The sequence below is a fragment of the Eulemur rufifrons genome, chromosome 8 (assembly GCF_041146395.1).
Source record: "Eulemur rufifrons isolate Redbay chromosome 8, OSU_ERuf_1, whole genome shotgun sequence".
Classification (NCBI taxonomy): Eukaryota; Metazoa; Chordata; class Mammalia; order Primates; family Lemuridae; genus Eulemur; species Eulemur rufifrons.
In genome coordinates this window covers 21,951,703-21,969,121 of record NC_090990.1, presented here as the reverse complement: position 1 = coordinate 21,969,121, position 17,419 = coordinate 21,951,703, and the positions used below count along the sequence as shown (strand labels likewise).

General features: G+C 52.6%; 1 protein-coding gene across 2 annotated transcripts; it reads right to left on the bottom strand.

The window, feature by feature from the left end:
• Positions 1-4,730: 4,730 nt before the first annotated feature.
• TXLNA (taxilin alpha) lies at positions 4,731-15,754 on the bottom strand. 2 transcript variants are annotated; one of them, XM_069479703.1, is made up of 10 exons: positions 15,282-15,754; positions 14,215-14,553; positions 12,743-12,834; positions 10,092-10,262; positions 9,460-9,654; positions 7,708-7,827; positions 7,393-7,467; positions 6,797-6,889; positions 6,300-6,395; positions 4,731-5,572 (listed from the first exon to the last, which is right to left on the bottom strand). In XM_069479703.1, the coding sequence occupies exons 1-10, from the start codon at positions 15,445-15,447 to the stop codon at positions 5,279-5,281; spliced, it is 1,641 nt and encodes a 546-aa protein (XP_069335804.1). In that variant the 5' UTR covers positions 15,448-15,754; the 3' UTR covers positions 4,731-5,278. The 2 variants fall into 2 exon arrangements, with proteins under 2 accessions (XP_069335804.1, XP_069335805.1); XM_069479704.1 differs by having other exon boundaries at positions 14,215-14,550.
• Positions 15,755-17,419: the final 1,665 nt, after the last annotated feature.

The following is a 17,419-nucleotide window of genomic DNA, read 5'->3' as shown; positions in this document are numbered from 1 at the left end:
GAGTGAGTCCAGGTCCCCTATTACACTTATGTACGGTTAATCCTCATACCAACCTTGAAGGAAGGTATCGTCATTGTCATAGTCCCCGTTTTACTGAATGAAAGTAAGCAACAGTCTTTTTTTTTTTTTTTTGAGACAGAGTCTCACTCTGTTGCCCAGGCTAGAGTGAGTGCCGTGGCGTCAGCCCAGCTCACAGCAACCTCAAACTCCTGAGCTCAAGGGATCCTCCTGTCTCAGCCTCCCGAGTAGCTGGGACTACAGGCATGCGCCACCATGCCCGGCTAATTTTTTCTATATATATTTTTAGCTGTCCATATAATTTCTTTCTATTTTTAGTAGAGATGGGGTTTCGCTCTTGCTCAGGCTGGTCTCGAACTCCTGAGCTCAAACGATCCACCCACCTCGGCCTCCCAGAGTGCTAGGATTACAGGCGTGAGCCACCGCGCGGGCCAACAACAGTCTTTTGAGGCCACTTTCTCAACACCCAGACACTCCTGGTTGGTAAGTGGTGGGGGCTGTATTCTGCCACTGATGAAGTGACAGGAGCCCTTGACACAACCTAGGCTTAGCAGACAGGTGTGGGGAGAACCAGGCCAAAGGGACACCATGAGATTCCCTGGCACTTGACTCCAGTCCTCAGAGGGAAACCTGAGCGCCTGCAAGAGGCTGCCCCGGTGCTGCAGCTGAAGCGGGATCAATGGGACAGCTATTTAAAGACCTGGCAGAGGCTGCTGGCTCAGGTCCTCGGAGCGGCATCTGATGCAACAGGAGAGAGGCTCATCCTTGGCCAGGCTGCCAGCAGGCTCAAATTAACTGGCCCAGAGCAGTGCACACTGCCACCCCACCCACCCTGCCCCTCCCTGGGCAGGAGCTTCCCTGGGTTGGGCCTCTGGCTGACTTGGAGAGAGATGGGTGCTGCTTCTGTGGGCACCTGCACAGGGCTCTTTCCTGGGTGCTTGCAACACCCAGACCAATCCAGAAGGGCGGTACTAATTCAGGACTTTTTCAAGAACCAGGTCAGAGGGAGGAAGGACAACAGGGGAATCCCTCTCCTAGAGCTGCTCTAGTGGCCCCCCAGTGGTCGTCCAGGAAGGTGGGAGCATCCCTGTGGTCCCCATCCTCAGCTGCTTCACTGGGAGCCAGAGACTCAAGTTATTCTCAAAGCTGCTTTACTTGGAAGCTCCAGGAGAAAGGGTGGCATCCTGCCACATCCTCCAGAGGACCTTTGACTGGAACCAATGTGACCAGCACAGAAAAATAGCAATCCATCAGGATGCTGGCTAGAAAGGTCAGAAGCTTTGCTGGGACTGTCACAGCCAGTGTGTGGACACGTCTACCTGTGGAGGCCCAGAGGGAAGGGCACTTGGGGTTGTCTCTGCCATTTTTTGAGCATTCACCACATACCCTCCTTCATGCCAAACCAACTCTGGCCCCAGAGAGGACAGGTGCTGGGTGAGGCCACCAATGGGATGTCTCCCACAAAGGAGCCTCAGTTTTAATGCCCTCAAGAGGGTGAAGGAGGGGAAGAAACCAGCCTGTTCTGAAGAACTGAATGGAGAAAGTGGGCTTGTCAAGGAACCGGGAGGTCCCTGTGCCTTCCATCACATGGGCCAGTGCCAGTGGTGTGTCCAGCCACCTTAACCTAGGCCTCAACTGGCCTATACCTGCCTCTCTGGTCTCCTGCCTTTGCCTTACTCCTGCCCCACCAATTTCCTATTTAAACACCTTCAGTGATCCCCGTTGCCCTCTGGATCTAGCCTAAGTCTTTAACCTGGTACACAGGCTTGGCCCCAGCCTCATCCCTGTCCTCACCCTCCCATGGACCTGCATTCCCAGAGGTACCACCTCATTACAGGTACTCCTAGACTTCTGCCTGCCCTTTGGGTCAGAAGGCCATTCCAGGTGTCCCCGTGCTGAAGGGGGCAAGGGCCTCCTCTCTGCTCCCCAGCACCACTGACCTTTCTATACCTTAAAGTACCTTCTCTCCTCACTAGCCTAGGAGCCCCTGAGGCCAGGGACAACTTTTTTTTTTGAAAGACATTATCTCTGATGCTCTTATGTAAGTGGCTTGCCAACTTTGCCAAGGGCTGCACTCAGGCAGCTGAAGTGAATCTGCCAGCCTCCTGAGGCCGTGGTGACTGCTGGAGGGCAGGGAGGCTCTGGAAGAGGCAGGACGTCAGGGCACAGCCAAGTCAGTGATAACGGGAGGAGGTGGATGGATCCAGAAGCGTCAAATGACCACATGAGTCAGGAGAGAAGTAAGGCAACAGACTCTTTTATTTTATGTGATTTAAAATACATCAAAATCAAGTCCCTGGCTGTTGTGAATACCAAAAGGAGACAAAAATGCTGTCAGCACAGCTTCAAACAAGTCTGAGTGGCCAGGATGGGCCATAGGGAAAGCAGTTGAAGGGACAGAAGGCAGTCCCCTCCCCCAGGAAGGGGAAGAGGAGCAGGTAGGTGCCTGCTGTCCCTGGGGTGGCCACCTCTGTGCTGTGCAAGGTGGGAAGGCTGTGGCAGCAGCTGGAGAATCAGCTCAGCAGGCCTCGGCCCTCCCCCGTAGACACCGGGCAGCTCCCCTGGCCTCTGGGTCAGCCCTCAGCAGGGCTGCTGCGACGGGGTAGAGGAGGGTTAAATAACCATCTTTACAGAAATAACATTCTCCTACAGAAAGTGCCTGAGCTCAGCCCATGGTCCAAAAACCTCACGGAAAACAAACAACAAAAAAGTGCTGCTGACACCTCTCGGAATCTGGTGCACATGAAGCTCTCAGCTGGACAAGGTCCTAAACACAAGTTACTGTTCGCAGAGCCGTGGGCTCTGAGCTTCACCTGCTGTGGTCCCCTGGAGGAAAAGCTAGCAACTGGAGCAACCAACACAGCTCTTGGTCCTAAAACTGAGGTCACGTGTGTGGGACCTGCTGGGGGAGGGGGGAAGGCGCTGGCCTTCACTCACGGACAGGCCGCTTCCCCTGCATCTGGCCCAGGACTGGGCTGACTTTGGAAAGCAGAGCAGCTACTAGTGACTGGTTAAGATTTGGTCAATGGACAGGAAGGAGGAAGAAATGACTCCCCATCTACAGACCGGCCTGAATGCCTAGAAACGGGTGGAGTTGAGCAAAGCTTCTACCTGCCTGGGGCCCACCTGCTCCCTGTACCACCGCACTGGGCTCCAACAGCCCCAAGCCCCCGCGGCCTGTAAGAGGTAGGTGATGCGAGGGAGGCAGTTGTGTGGGCCACTCACTGTGGCCCTTCCTGCTCTCTCCAAGGGGGCGGGCAGATGCTTCTGCCTCCTCCCTGCACCTCCCTCAACCTAGCAACACTCCTGGGGGTTGGCAGCTTTTGCACCTCACCTGGCACAGGGGCTGGTGGAGGGGGAAGGCCTTACTGGAGCCGGAAGAGGCAAGGACCATTCCAAACACAGGGATTCAGACAGGACAAACAAGATCTTGGGAAACAGTTCTCCATGGGAGCAGCACCGCAGCCAGGGATGGCAAATAGGCCGCCACACTCATACCACCACGTGAGCGCACCTCCACGTGGAGTGAGGAGGTAGCAGGGATTAGCAGGAGCACCGAAGCAGACTAGTGGTGCCTGCTGTGGGGCAGGGGGAGAGACGGTGTGCTGTCCATTTGCCATCTCTGGTCTAAGTCGCAACATGATCAGGAGCACTCAACATTCTTCACGAACCTATTTATCTGAGGGATTTAAGTTACGGGCTGAACCAGAGGGCGAGGTGCGGAAGATGAAGGGACCTGCAGGCCAGCACACTAGCTCCAAAGAAATACAGCAAGTAAAACCCCAACCACCTTATCCATCTTGGTCTGTGGCTCGCTCAGCTGGAGATGGGGCGCTGTACTTCCAGCCCAGCAGAGCCCTGCCCTCCTCATCCAAGGCTCATTCCGCTGTCCTAGAAAACCGCTCTGTACAAAGACTGGCTAATACCCCGGCAAGTCTGCAACTAGCAGGACTTTCAGCATGTAGAGCAGCTACACACAGTGCATAGTAGTACGTACTGCTGGAGGGGGACAGCTGTCTGCAGCCACTTTATGGATGTACGTCTGGGGCCCCAGTCAATTGTTCAGTTTCATTCCTGACCTGTCAGATAATAGCTAGGTGATTCCCACACAGAAGATGGAATCTCAAGGGCTCTTATTCCCTGGGCAAGGAGGTGCCAGGAAAGAGAATCAGGGCAAACCTCGAGGAATAAGCATTTGCGGGGAGTGGGATAAGGGAGCAGAAGCCAAGGGGCAGCTGGACCTCCCCAGGACTGAAACCCACAGGCAAGGTTATGGCAGAGGCATTGGAAACCCTTTCCTTTCTCTTACAACAACCAACCTGATCTCACCAAACAAGAAACCTCAGCACTAAGATGGCAAAGCAGCCAAGCGTGGTGTGAGCGGGTGGGACACTGGAGGACAGGCTCCCAGGCACCACCGCTACAGCACTCCTCCCCTCTTTCTTCCTCCGAAGATCCTCAAAGCAAACACTGTCATGTGCAAAAACAACAACAAAAAAACCTTCAGAAAGAATCCTTTGGGTGATCTCTTGTCAATCATTTGTGCAGCTAGAGAGGCACCTGTGAATGATAAGGCTACTGAGAAGCATCATGGCCTGGTCCTGGCACTACCAGAGGGCGGGGAAGTGGTGCCTGAGGGGCTCCCGGACAGCGCATCATCCCACACAGAAACATTCTCCAGGTCCCTTGTCCTAGGCAGGAAAGCAGTTTGATCACCAGCTCCGAGTGCCCTGCCAAGGCTCCACCTGGGGACACCTTTTCCAGGTCAAGAGAAGCAAAGGAGCCTCCGGGGGAGCTAGGAGAGCCTGAGCTGCCCAAGCCCTGCTCACAAGAGAAATGCAGTCAAGACCTGGGTATGTCACTTGTCATGAGCTCTGAAGGGCTGGGAGGGCTCTGAGCCTCTTATCAGGCAGAGAAATGCTTGAGTCACTTGTCCTGCCACATCACTGTGATGGCAGCTACAGATGACAACTCCTCTTAAGACTCTTCAGCTCACAGAGGAGCCACTGACTTCATCTGTACACACCCCCACCCCCAATGCAAGCCCACTGTACACTTACAGATATAAATGTATGAGGCCTTGCACAATGCCATATATATGGAAAACTGACCCACAGAATGCAAAATTGCAAGTGTCAGATGCCAGCCAGGTCAGAGCACCCTGGCCTCAGCGCTGGACTGCTCAGCATGGGAGCCTCGATTGGGCCAGGCCTGGCTGGGCTGCCTGCTCCCTTCCCAGCATGCCCCAGCGCCGGGCTCTCTAGGCTGTGGCGGAGGTGGGCTCCTGGAGCCCCGTCTGGCCCGATGCTTCTGTGCTCAGTGCTCCTGGGCAGCAAGATGCTTCTGTGACTCTGGGGGAGCTGGGTGCTTGAGCCCCGGGCCCCTCTGGCCTCCGCTCAGGGCCACTGTCAGTGAGGGGGCCCTGGCCACCAGCACTCAGGTCCTGTACCCTCTTGTTCAGGTCGTTGCGCTCTGTCTGCAACGCCCGGCACAGCTTCTCCAGCCGCTGGATTTTCACCTGCAGGCCCTCCAGCTCTTTGTCCCGGAGTGTTTTCTAGGGAGAGAAACAGGGCCTTCACTGCCATGCCACCAACGCCCTCACTCAACACCACCATTTGGTGGCAAACACTCACTTTAATAAGACTGGGAGCAGACCAGGGTCCAAAGCTGGCCCCTTCTAGGAAACAGCCCTGGCTGAAGCCATGACTGGGCTGTCAGTTGGGGCAGTGGGGAACAGAGATGGCACATGGCTTAGAGGTCAGAAAACATAATGCTCCATTTATCCACCAGATGACCTTGGCAAAGGGCTTGGCTTTTAAGCCAATTTCATCTGGAAAACAGGACTACTAATACCAAGTTCAGATCTCAAGAGAAGGTTCAACGACCCAGCGTATCTAAAATATTCAGCGAGGTCTGGCTTGCAGCTGCTGTTCCAGCAGCAGCAATAGTTCCCATCTTCAGCATCGCAAGCTACAAAATCACAAATTATCTGGGCAGCTTTCCACGCAAACCACTTACATCATTGGCACCACTGGTTTTTTTCCTGCTCCTTTATTCCTTTTACCCATGTGTTCCCTTTGCTTCCACTGCAGACCTACCACTGGGCTCCCACGGGGAAAGAGCTGGCATTGCCTTTGAACTTGGATAGACATGTGTGCAAACCCCAGTTCCACCTCATGTTAGCTGTGTCACCCTCACTGACCAGTATGATGTGGAGAAAAAGGCCTCATATGCAGTAACTGCACACCCCCAACCCCTGCTGCGGGTCACACTCAGCCCACCTCCTCTGCCATCTCAAGCAGGGCCTTGTTGCTGCTCTCCCACCGGGACCGGTACATGGTGGTTTCTTTCTCCAGCTTCTTGATCTTCTTAGTCATCTGGGTTATGCGACAGACAGAAGGACACGGTCAGAGCTGGGCTGTCTGTGCACCTGTGTCTCCAAGGTGGGGAATGATCCCGAGGCAAGACAATGGGTGTGGTCAGTGCCTTCTGTGCCACCTCACCACCAGGGAAACTCAAGTTAAATTTCCACCACCAGTAACAAGAAGTGACAAGACTGTGCCTTCTCTGGGACAACCTGGAGGGTATACGTACCACTAAGACTTACTGACTGTGGGAAAGGCTGTGATCCCTCCTACCGGCCCCACCCTTGGAACCAATCAGTGACTGTGAACAGCTCCCCACGAGATACGTCCAGGATAGGAGCTTCCTGAAGGCAGGCCCAGGGTTCAACTCTGAGTGAGGCAGTTTGTGCCCCAGCAGCCTACATCATCGTTACCTTTTCCATCTCCTGCTTGAATGTGGTGAACACCTCGCTGCTTTTGGAAAGCGTGTTCTGGAACTCCTCAAACTTCTCTGTGTATAGGGCAAGCTGGGTGAGAAAGAAACCCACAGGTAAGACTGGGCTTCTCTGGAAGGCACCTCTGGTCAACACACTCAGATCCCTCCTTGATCCTTTGACCCAACAATTCTATTGAGATACTATTTTTCCTTAAAACAAAAGCTATGCACTGGGAAGGATATAAACCAAAATGCTAAGCCTGAAAAGTGGGATTTGGGGTGCCCTATATTTGACCTTTATGTTTATTTTTAAACTTTCCTTCTAGAATCAAGTATAAAAACAACTCTTCTGTCTCCACCTCCTCAAAGGCAACACAACACCTCCAAGCTAAGAGCTAAATCCTCTGAGCTCACCTAGCTACCTGGTTACCACCACGCAGGTGATGGGCAGGTCCAGAGAGAACAAAGGTTCAGCCAAGGTCACACAGCAGTCAGGCAGAGCCAGTCCTAGAATGAGGGTCCCATTCCACTTCCCCCAGGATGGGGTCCACTAAGGGGACCTTGGAGGCACAGGGTCAGGTTACACAGTCTCACCTGCTGCTTCAGGTGGGTCTCTTGCTGCTTCATCAGCTCACACATCCTCTGGGACTCTACTGCCTCTTTCAGGAGCTGTTTCCAAGAGAGAATGCCCAGACCCTGTCAGAAGCCCCAAGGGCTGCCATTTGTTCTTTTTTTAGCCACAAGCACCAGACCCACTGAGGCTTCCTGCTCTCAGACTGGTGCCTGAGGCATCAGTGCCTGGTCTGGCCAGGCAGCAATCTCTCTCTCTCTGTCACACAACCCCGACTGTGAGCTGAGCCAGAACCCAACCCACCTTCTCCCACCCCAGCCCCGGGGCCTGAGCCTCACAAAATCCTTCTCCCGCTGGTGCCGCTCCTCTGCCTCCTTCAGCATCTCCTGGGCCTGCTGGAGCTTGGCGTCCACCAGCTGCTGCTGCAGGTCCTTGTGTTTGAAGACTTTGTCGATGTGCTGCAGCAAAGATGGCGGGAGTGGTCCACTTGTCAGGAGCTCCCTTTCTCAGGGAGGCCCAGGGCTGCAGGGAGCTCCCATCTGCAGAGACCAGGGGACCTGCACAGCCTCCCATCTCAATCTGACATGCTCGACTCCCACGTGTATCACAGGACCTGGGCCTGAGTCCCTGGAAGGTCAACTTCCCAACCTCACCTCGTTTCTCTCCCAGTGAGTCAGACCTGGGTAAGCACAGGGGTTTTTGGATGGAATCAGCTCCCGAGAAGCCAAGCAATAAACACACTCAAACTTCTAGGCCCAGGATGGCAGCCTTCACTTTTGCAGCCCCCATTCCCTTGTGGGAACAGGCAAAAACGATGGCTCCACAAACATAACAGCCTAGCTGAGTTGGCAGAGATCTGCCATATGTATAGGTAAAATCTAGACACACGCACCCCAGGCTGTCCGGCCAGCTGGAGGAGCCCTGGGGCCCTGGGCCAGGTGACACAGCAGGGATGGAGAGAAGGTGATGAACTCAAGTGCAACTTCAAAGGTAGAATCAACTGGACTTTCCGAATAAGGGACGTGGGAACTTAACTAGGACATGAGGAGAGACCCTGATCTGTCGGGGAGGGCTGTCAACAAGCAGCAGCAGGACCTGGCAGTCAAACACCCCCTTCTCCACAGGCAGTACTGAGTCCTTTTTTGCCTTGGGAGGAATCTGTGGGGACAGAATGTGGGTCCTCAGATTCTTGAAGTCAGTGCCTCACTATAGTGGCCCAGGAAGCCCCCATGTCTCTCAGTGCTGAGGGACAAACCAAAAGTATCACAAGCAGCCTTGTTCCTGAGGATAAAGTACCGGAGGGAAGGGGTAGGGCAGGGGAGCCCCCTCTAGGTCATGCACACATGGTCCCAAGAGGGCACTCACCGCCACATCCCCAAGGCCCAGGAAAGGGCCGGGTCCAGAGCAGGTCCTCTGCCAGCTCTGTGAGGCAGCCACGGGTCTCCTTTCTATCAGTAAGGAAACGGGCCCAGAAGAGCCAAGTGCCTGGCACAAGGGACCCAAAGATTCAAGTGCCTGGGGTGGCGGCCAACATGAGCCAAGGCAGTGACCCCTGCCCTTTCAAGTGACAGAAGGACCAGAGCAGCAAGGAATCAGTCCCTGGAGTCCATCAGGTACAGCCCCTCCCCTGCCATTTCCAAACTCTACAAAGCTCTGAAAACTGAAACTGTCTGTCGTAAGCTAGCAGACAGACTGGACCGACACCACCGTGAGGCTGTAATCTAGGTGAGTACTTGGGAAGTTCTACTGCATAAATAGTAACACGTCTGATTTGGAAGTGCTGCCTCAAGGCCCTGCGGGGGTGCCATATAACACATGGTATTTGCATGTACCTCCACTCTAAATGTGAAGAGCTTGAATTCCGAAGATACCTGGCCTAGTCCTTTGGGACAAGGCACTGTGGACCTGGGGCTGTGTGGTTCTAGATGAGTCACTTCTCCACACTTATGAGGAATGACATTATCCTTCTCTCAAGGAAGGAGGAGGAAGAAAGGGAGAATGGGATGAAGTCTGAAAAGTGCCGTCCGGTGCCTGGCGCACACGGAACCTCACTGTCTCTTGGCCATTATCGCTGTCTGTGACAAGCTTACCTCCTCTCGAAGCTCATACTGCTCAATCAGCTTCTTGAGCCTCTCAGCCAGCTCCATGTTCTCTTGGCGCAGCTTGGAGTTGCGCTCATTGTGCTGTTCCATCTGTAGCTGAATATCATTCAGGGTCACCTGGAAGTGCGAGGTCACCTCCTTGCGCTTCTCTTCCTCCTCCCTGGCCCGCTGCACACCTTCTTCCTGGGCAGAGAAGTCAGCCCTAGCGCCATCACCCACTGCTCCCCAGCCAGCCTCACACAGCTCCCCCAACAAGTCCACAGGTGGTCTCTGCCAACAGCTCTCCCTGCTCCCAAAGTGAGGAGTACACAAGCTCCAGGATGTCATGCAATGGGGGCTCCTAGTGCACCCCTGTACATCAAGTGAGATTCTCTCCCTGGAAAGATGCAGGCACACATGTATGTGCCATTCGGATACAAGCTGGACCTCCTGAGGCCTATTCCACCAGACTTTAGATTAAGTACTCTTGCCTTGGCCTCCCAAAGTGCTAGTATTACAGGCATGGGCCACCATGCCCAGCCTGCTGCATGACTTTTTAAGGAGAAAGCCCACCAAAGAATAAGTAGAAGTCAAGGAAACCAGAGTTGCCTGTTCCAGGGGGCCAGAGACCCAGGGCCTACCTTGAGGGAGCGGTTGTGCCGCTGCAGCTCACGGCACAGGCTCTCCAGCTTGCTGCGGGCCAGGACGGCCTTGCTGTGCTCGCCACGGAGGTGGTCCTTCTCCTGCACCAGCTGGCTCTGCTTTTTCTGCAGGAGCTTCATCTGCTTCTGTGAGTTTCGATGCTCCTCCAGCTGGGGACAGGGATGGGGACAGCAGGTAAGTGTCCTGTGGGTCCTCCTCACTGGGATCACTATGTGGCTCCAGGGTCTCCTGAGCTGTCCTGACCTGCACTCTCACAGGCTGCCACATGCTGGTGCTTTACCCACCCCTCCATTCCTCCTCACATAACCCCAAAGGCTCCATCGTAGGGATACAGAAATGGACACTGACTAGGATAAGCAGAGGCCACACAGCCACAAGACGCCAGTTTCTATCCCAGACCTGACTCCAAAGACAAAGCTCTCAAGACGCTTCAGGTCATTGCATTACCCCAACTTGCTGAACACTCAAGCCCTAGGATGAGACCACCTGCTACCCTGCCTCGTGCCTATTAACAGACCCGTCACTCCCTCTTATTCCTTCAAAACTCGAGCACTGGGTACAGTCGTGCTTTCTCCAACATGATTCCTATGCTCATTCTTGGCCACGTCAGTATCCACAGACGATCCTCCTGACTCCTGGCCTCACAGTCCTTAACCTCTGCCACGATCCCACTCCTTTGCCCAGCTCAGCTTATTCTACACCAGCGCTGAAGCAACGCTGCTCAAACTTTATAGGGTGGGTGTGGAGGCTCATGCTTGTAATCCCAGAATTTTGGGAAGTGGGAGGCTGAGGTGGGAAAATTGCCTGAGGCAAGGAGTTTGAGACCAGTCTGGGCAACATAGCAAGCCCTACCAAAAAAACCCCCAAAATGACTAGCCAGGTGTGGCGTGTGCACCTGTGTCTCAGCTACTCAGGAGGCTGAAGCAGGAGGAGCACTTGAGCCCGGGAGTTTGATGTTCCAGTGTGAACATGCTCAGGCACTCCAGCTTGGGCAACACAACAAGACCTGGTCTCAAAAATAAATAAATAGATCCACAACCACCAATTTCTGAAAGACCTTCATTTTCCCAGCAATCCCACTGCGATGCTCATGCTATGCACACCCTCCTTCCAGACAACTATTTCATTCTCCTCTTCAAATCTCCCAGGCCCTAGCAAGCAACAACCATCTCTCTCATTTCTCCGAAACACTGAAGCCAGAGGAGCAGGGACACAAGCTCCACATCTGCCAGTCCACCAGCCCCTGTCCTTTCCTTCAGTCACACAGACCTGGCCAAGCCCTCACCAAGGCCAAGCCCTGTCCTTGTGCACCAGGCCTGAGCTCCCCTCATGTTCTCAGAACCCCACTCCAGCAACTTACTTCCTCCTCTCTCGCAGTAGCAGTCTTTCCTGGCTGGCTTGTTCAAACAGGGTGGTTATCTTCTTTATATCTTTTATTTAATCCTTACAATAATCCCATTAGGCAGGTATGATGTGCCCCATTTTATAGATGAGTAAAGTCCCTTATATGAAAATACCAGCTAACAAATGTGGATGGAATGAAAGAGTTTTTTTTTTAAACTTTTTTTTTTTTCCCCCTCACTCTGTTGCCTGGGCTAGAGTGCCATGGTGTCAGCCTCGCTCACAGCAACCTCAAACTCCCGGGCTCAAGCAATCCTTCTGCCTCAGCCTCCCGAGTACCTAGGAGTACAGGCATGTGCCACCATGCCCGGCTAATTTTTTCTACGTATATTTTTAGTTGTCCAGTTAATTTCTTTCTATTTTTAGTAAAGACGGGGTCTCGCTCTTGCTCAGGCTAGTCTCGAACTCCTGACCTCGAGCGATCCTCCCGCCTCAGCCTCCCAGAGTGTTAGGATTACAGGCGTGAGCTACCGTGCCTGGCCAGAATTTTAACATAAATAATTAGGCTATAAGCACCAATGGATGACTCTGTTAATTCAAATTCTGTCAGGGACCTTGACAAAGGAAGACGACCACACTTCGTATTTCTTGTACTACAATGTGAAGTTCAGAGCACTACTTGCGAAGAATTTGTGTCAAAAAAGTTGAACCTGAATTGGAACAAAGCTTCTAGAGCTAACTTCCACTTTACTTGCAGGAACTCAGGAGGCAAAGAGGTTAAATGCTACCACAAAGACGACGCAGCTACAAGGGGGGCATCACACAGGACAACTAGACTGGTTTCTACAGTACGCCAGTGTCATGGGGAAAAGGGAGGCAGTGAGAGGAGGACTGCTCTGGAGCAAAAGGAAGAGGAGTATCAAGAGACTAGTATCAACTTTGTCAAGTGTGATAAGGCACTGTTCATCTTTGTATTTGGAGGAGACACAGAGAAGCACACGGGCAACATCACGAGTTTTTTGGACTCAGGCCAGGAGCCAGGGCTCTATAACGTGGGAACCACTCTTTGAGAAATTTCTTTCAAGGAATGTGCAGTTTCTCCTCTTACTGTCAGCCCTGAAGAGGTTGGCTGGGAACTGACTCCCCATTAAACAGATGGGGAAAAGGTTGAGGGAAAAGTTGAACAGGAATTAAGCCACCCACCTGCCCCTGCACCCCCAACCCCATGCTAGGTCGCCTGCTGATTTTCCAAAGGCAGGAAAGGTGTCAGCGGGAGGAGGGAACTGACCAGTTCAGCATACTTCTTGCACAGAGCTGCCAGCTTCTCCTCTGGGGTACTCAGTGTGTTCAATGTCTGCATCAGCAATGTGATCTCCTTCCCTGCAAAGCACAGGCAGCAAAGGCATACACCCCTTTCTCTGGGGGTCCCCTCCAGGCCTGGGCCCACACTCATGCACACCAAAGGCAGCCTTCCCCTATCATACTTTGTATTTTGCTTGTTGAACTGGCTGTCTTCCTTGCTATATTAGGAGCTTCATGAGGGCTGGGACCAATTCAGTCCTGCTTCTCATTGTAGCCCCAGGACTGTCCACAGAGCCATCATAGACCACATACTCATTAAATAGACAAGTGAATCCTTGTGGAATCTCCTTAGTGAGCACCACTGGTGGGAGGTAAAAACTGCCTGCTCTACCAACAGACAAAAGGTGTCCCACCTATGAACTCAGGGTTTCTGTTTCAATGCAAGGAGGGAGGGTCCTTCCAACAGAGGTAGCATTCAAAAAGGAATAGGTCTCTTGGCCTCCTTGAGAAATATTAAACTATTGTCAACACAGGTAGCCTAACAGTGAACTTTAAAATGAAGATACCTTCTATATATGTGATCCTAAAACTAAAAAAAATTCTCTCTTTAAATTAGGATGACACATAAGGGGTGGGGGAAATAAGGAGTTGGACATGGGCATAATGTCATCTAACCTAGATTACTGAACACATATACAGCGTGTTGTCAAATGACTGTCACTGCCTTTTCCCTACTGCCTGTGCCTGAGTTAAGGAGCTATCCCCTCTGTCTCCCTGAAGGCCCTGAGAGATCAGCATAGAGACGGCTAATCGCTAGCACACAGGCAGATCCAACGGACAGATGGGTTTTGTTTGGCTCCTACCATTATAGCTGCCAACCATTAAAAATCTAGAATTTTCAAGTAACTTTATAGATTTCTGGCCTTTCTAAAAAAAAAAAAAAAAGCCTGGCTGCACCCAGCCTATAGTTTTGTTCTCAACTAACCATGTGGCAGACAAGCCTTTGGGTAAAGTAGGCCCTCTCTTGGATCTCATGTGCCCCTGGCTAGCCTGTGTGTGTAGATGTTTGCATTTGGAGCCCCGGCCTAGTCCAATTCTTACTGCAGAGAAGTGTAAACTAAGACCCAGAGAGGGGAAGGGACATGCTCAAGGTCACACAGCAGGCAGAAGTGGTGCTGGCTGGCACAGGAGCACACCAGGCCCCCTGCTCTCCATTTTCTCAAAGAGAGAGCAGGTTGGATTCCAGTTGCTACTTGCCCCGATGGCCAGGAGGCCTTGTGCAGTGAACACCTGCACGCCTCTATGCTGTGGCCCCCATATCTCTGGTCTGATTAAAGTAGGGTGACTTGCTGCTCTGAGTACAGTTTCATCTGAATTCTGGCAGAGCAGACTACCCAATGACATGTCAGGTCCCAAATCCCTCCCCTCATAAGCCTCACACAGCTGGCCTCTGCTCACCTAGACCTTTGGCTTTCTTCTTCTCCTGCGGCCTTCGATGGTCTCGGTCCCCGACCTCATCACTCGCCCGGATCTCTTCTGTGCCTGGCTCCCCCTTGGAGGTCTCCTTCTCTCCATTTACTACTGGAGTCCCTGGCTCAGGCTCCCCATTCCTCGCCACATAAGTCCGGGGCTTCTCTGCATCTTCAGGTTCAGTGGGCTCACCTTGCGCCCCATCATCATCTGGGCCCCCCTGACTGTTGTCCACACAGTATGTACTCAGTATGTCTTCCAACTGGCGGCTCAGCTCCTCAGAGACATCACGAAGGGCCCCCGACTGAGCAGTTTTGGCTTGAGCTGCTACAGTAGGATGAGGGGTAGGACAAGAAATAAGACAGTTATACCATTGGTTGGGCTTTTTTAGCCCAGTCAAACTCACCAGTTTGGGTTAAATGTTGCCTACGTTCTTATAATTTTTTCTTATGTAAACTAACAAATAAGAATGGAGTATAATTCAGCTAAACTAGTTCATGTCAGAATTTAGATTCAAAACATTTTTTTAGTTCACAAATCAAAGCTGTAGTTGCTTAACTTCTCTAAGTCTCAGTTTATTTACTTATAAAATGATGTAGCTATTTCTCACTACCACCCAAACACCTTTGTTATGAAAATAAAACAAATATGTAAAGCAGCTAGCACACAAGGCTGGCACATAGTAACTTCTATCTCCTTCTCCCCAAAAGCCATTTCTTGCTGTTCAAATAGTTCCAGAAATGCCTCAAATAAAAAAGGCAGTTACCCACTAGTGACTAACGGATCTCGATTTGCTGATTGGGTGTTTCATTTGACTGCCACCTGATTTAATCCTGTCAGAGCCTTCTCTCAAAAGTTCAGTTCCTGTGCATACAGCAGGAGGCTCTACCAAATCCCCAGGAAACGGTGAGGATCACGGCCTCAGCACTGTCTTCCTCTCAATCTACACCTCCTCCTTCCCGGGTAAACAGTGGCCTCAGCCTCTAACTCCAAAAGCTAGGCCGGTACCACAAACTCCTCCCCCTGCCCGCTGGAAAAGCAGAGCTGGCACACACCCTCCGTCTTCCCAGGAGCCTGGCTGCTGGAACCTTCAGCTTCTGTCGCAGGAGCCGCCTGGCTGGGCCGCCCCTGTGCTCCCTCGGGTCCTGCTTCCGGTTGTGCCGGGTTGCTTTTTGGGTTGGACTGTTTGGCAGCCCCATTCTTTTTGTCTTGGTTCTTCATTGTGATTTGCAATGCTGGCTTAGGAGCCGATCCTTTAGAAACAAACACTGTTGCTATTTTCCAGACTTCGAAATTCTTCGCAGCCTAGATCAAAATCCCAACACGGCGCACAAAGCTTCTTAAAATAAACAAACCGGCCGGCCTTCGCTTGAGGGAGCTAACGGTTCGCCCGGTCTCGACTGGCCAGGAGAGCCCGGCGTGCCAGGACAGGTTGTCGGGGCGCTGCTCCCGGAGCAGGCAAGGAAAGAAGCTTCCTTTTTCCCAAAGCCACTTCCCGGCACGACACGGCCCCTTCACGGCGGGCCGAGCGCGGGATTGGCTCAGGGCCACAGACTGACGTGGCGGGACGCTCGGTTCCCGCCCCCCCCCCCGCCCCACGTGGGTCTCTCTCGCGCGCAGCACCCACGCCCCACGCACCCTCCCACCGCGCGGTGCGCCCGCGCATGCGCACAGACACCCGCCCCACCCCCAGCCCACGCGCGGAGGCGGCGTGATTCCCCCACTAGCCCGAAGCGTCCAGGCCCACAGACCCTCCGATTGTCTCGTCCCGCCAGCCGCCGCCGTACGCACCTCACCGCCGAGGTCCGACGGCTTCCCCACTCTGGCCTCGCACCGGAAACCCTGGGTAACCGCCGCCGGCAGAGCCGCCTGCTCCCACCGCAGCCAATCAGTAGCCGGCGCGGGCGCGGAGCTTGCTGGGAAAGGCGGTGCCAAGGCAGCCTTCGCGGCCGGCCAGCCGGGAGGCGGGGTTGGGAGGGAGCGGACTACAAGTCCCGCAGTGCATCGGGGCGGCGGCAACTCCCAAGATGCAGCAGAAAGGGATTTAGTTCTGGGAGTCCAAAAGGAGCCGGTCATTCTGCACAGGTGCCCGCGTCAACTTTGTTTCCATCACGCAGAAGCTTTGATTCAGCCCACAAAGCCGTGCGCCTGGCTGTTTTTTGCAGGCCTCCTTTGCTGTGAATATCCATGATTCTATCGAGGAACTTCGAGGACTCGGGAACAGGGATAGCGTCCTGGGCCGGGAATCAAGAGACCTGTATTCCAGTCCTAACTTCATCACTAATTTGCTGTATGACTGGACATTCTTTTCTCTCCCTGGGCCTCAATTTCGTTATTCAGAAGGAGGCTTTTTAATAACAGTATCAGTTCTTTGAGGGTTTAATTTGTGCTTTCCTGGTTTCCAATATCTGGATCCTCATTAACTACTCATCGAGATAAGTACTATTTGTTATTCACATTTTACAGGAGAGGACAATAAGGCAAAGGTTATATAACTTATCCAAGGTCACATCGATATTGAGTGGTTAAAGCAAGGATTCAAAACCAGGACATCTGACACCGTCACCCATGTAACTACTCGGCTATGCTGCCTTTAACCTAGAAGAAATCACTAGGGCATGTTTCCCTGAGGCAGGGTCAGGGTAACTTGTGAAACTAGGTTATTTTTTTCTCTCCATCACCAGCTTGGCAGTCAGTTCCTCAGGGAGTGAGGGGGTCCCTGCAGGGGGAGTTTAGCCTCAGGCAGATTCATGAGCCCTATCTCTGACTGGCCTACACCCTAGTCTTTGTTGCACTGAGGCTAAAGTTGGAAAAAAGTAAAAAAATTTTTCCAAATGTGAGATCACAGTTCTTTATCCCCCATTGCCTATAGATAATGGAATAAAACCCAACAATCCTTGCTCGTGGAATTTGAAGCCTAAGTGGTTTGGCTTCTGCCTATTTCCAGACAATCTTCTCCATCCCTTTTGCCTTTTTTACTCCAACTCCACTTTTGCTATTTCCAGGATTTCTCAGGTTTTTTCAGATGCTATTGTCTTCCAAAATGCCCTTGTGGCAAAAAACAAAATCTTTTGAGGTCCTGCTCAAAGGTCACTTCAGAGCTTTCCCCGTGCTCTGCAGTCTGTGCTTCCTTCCTAGGTCTGGAGAATTGTTACAGCATCAGTAGTGAGGTGTTCAAATTATTATTTGCTTA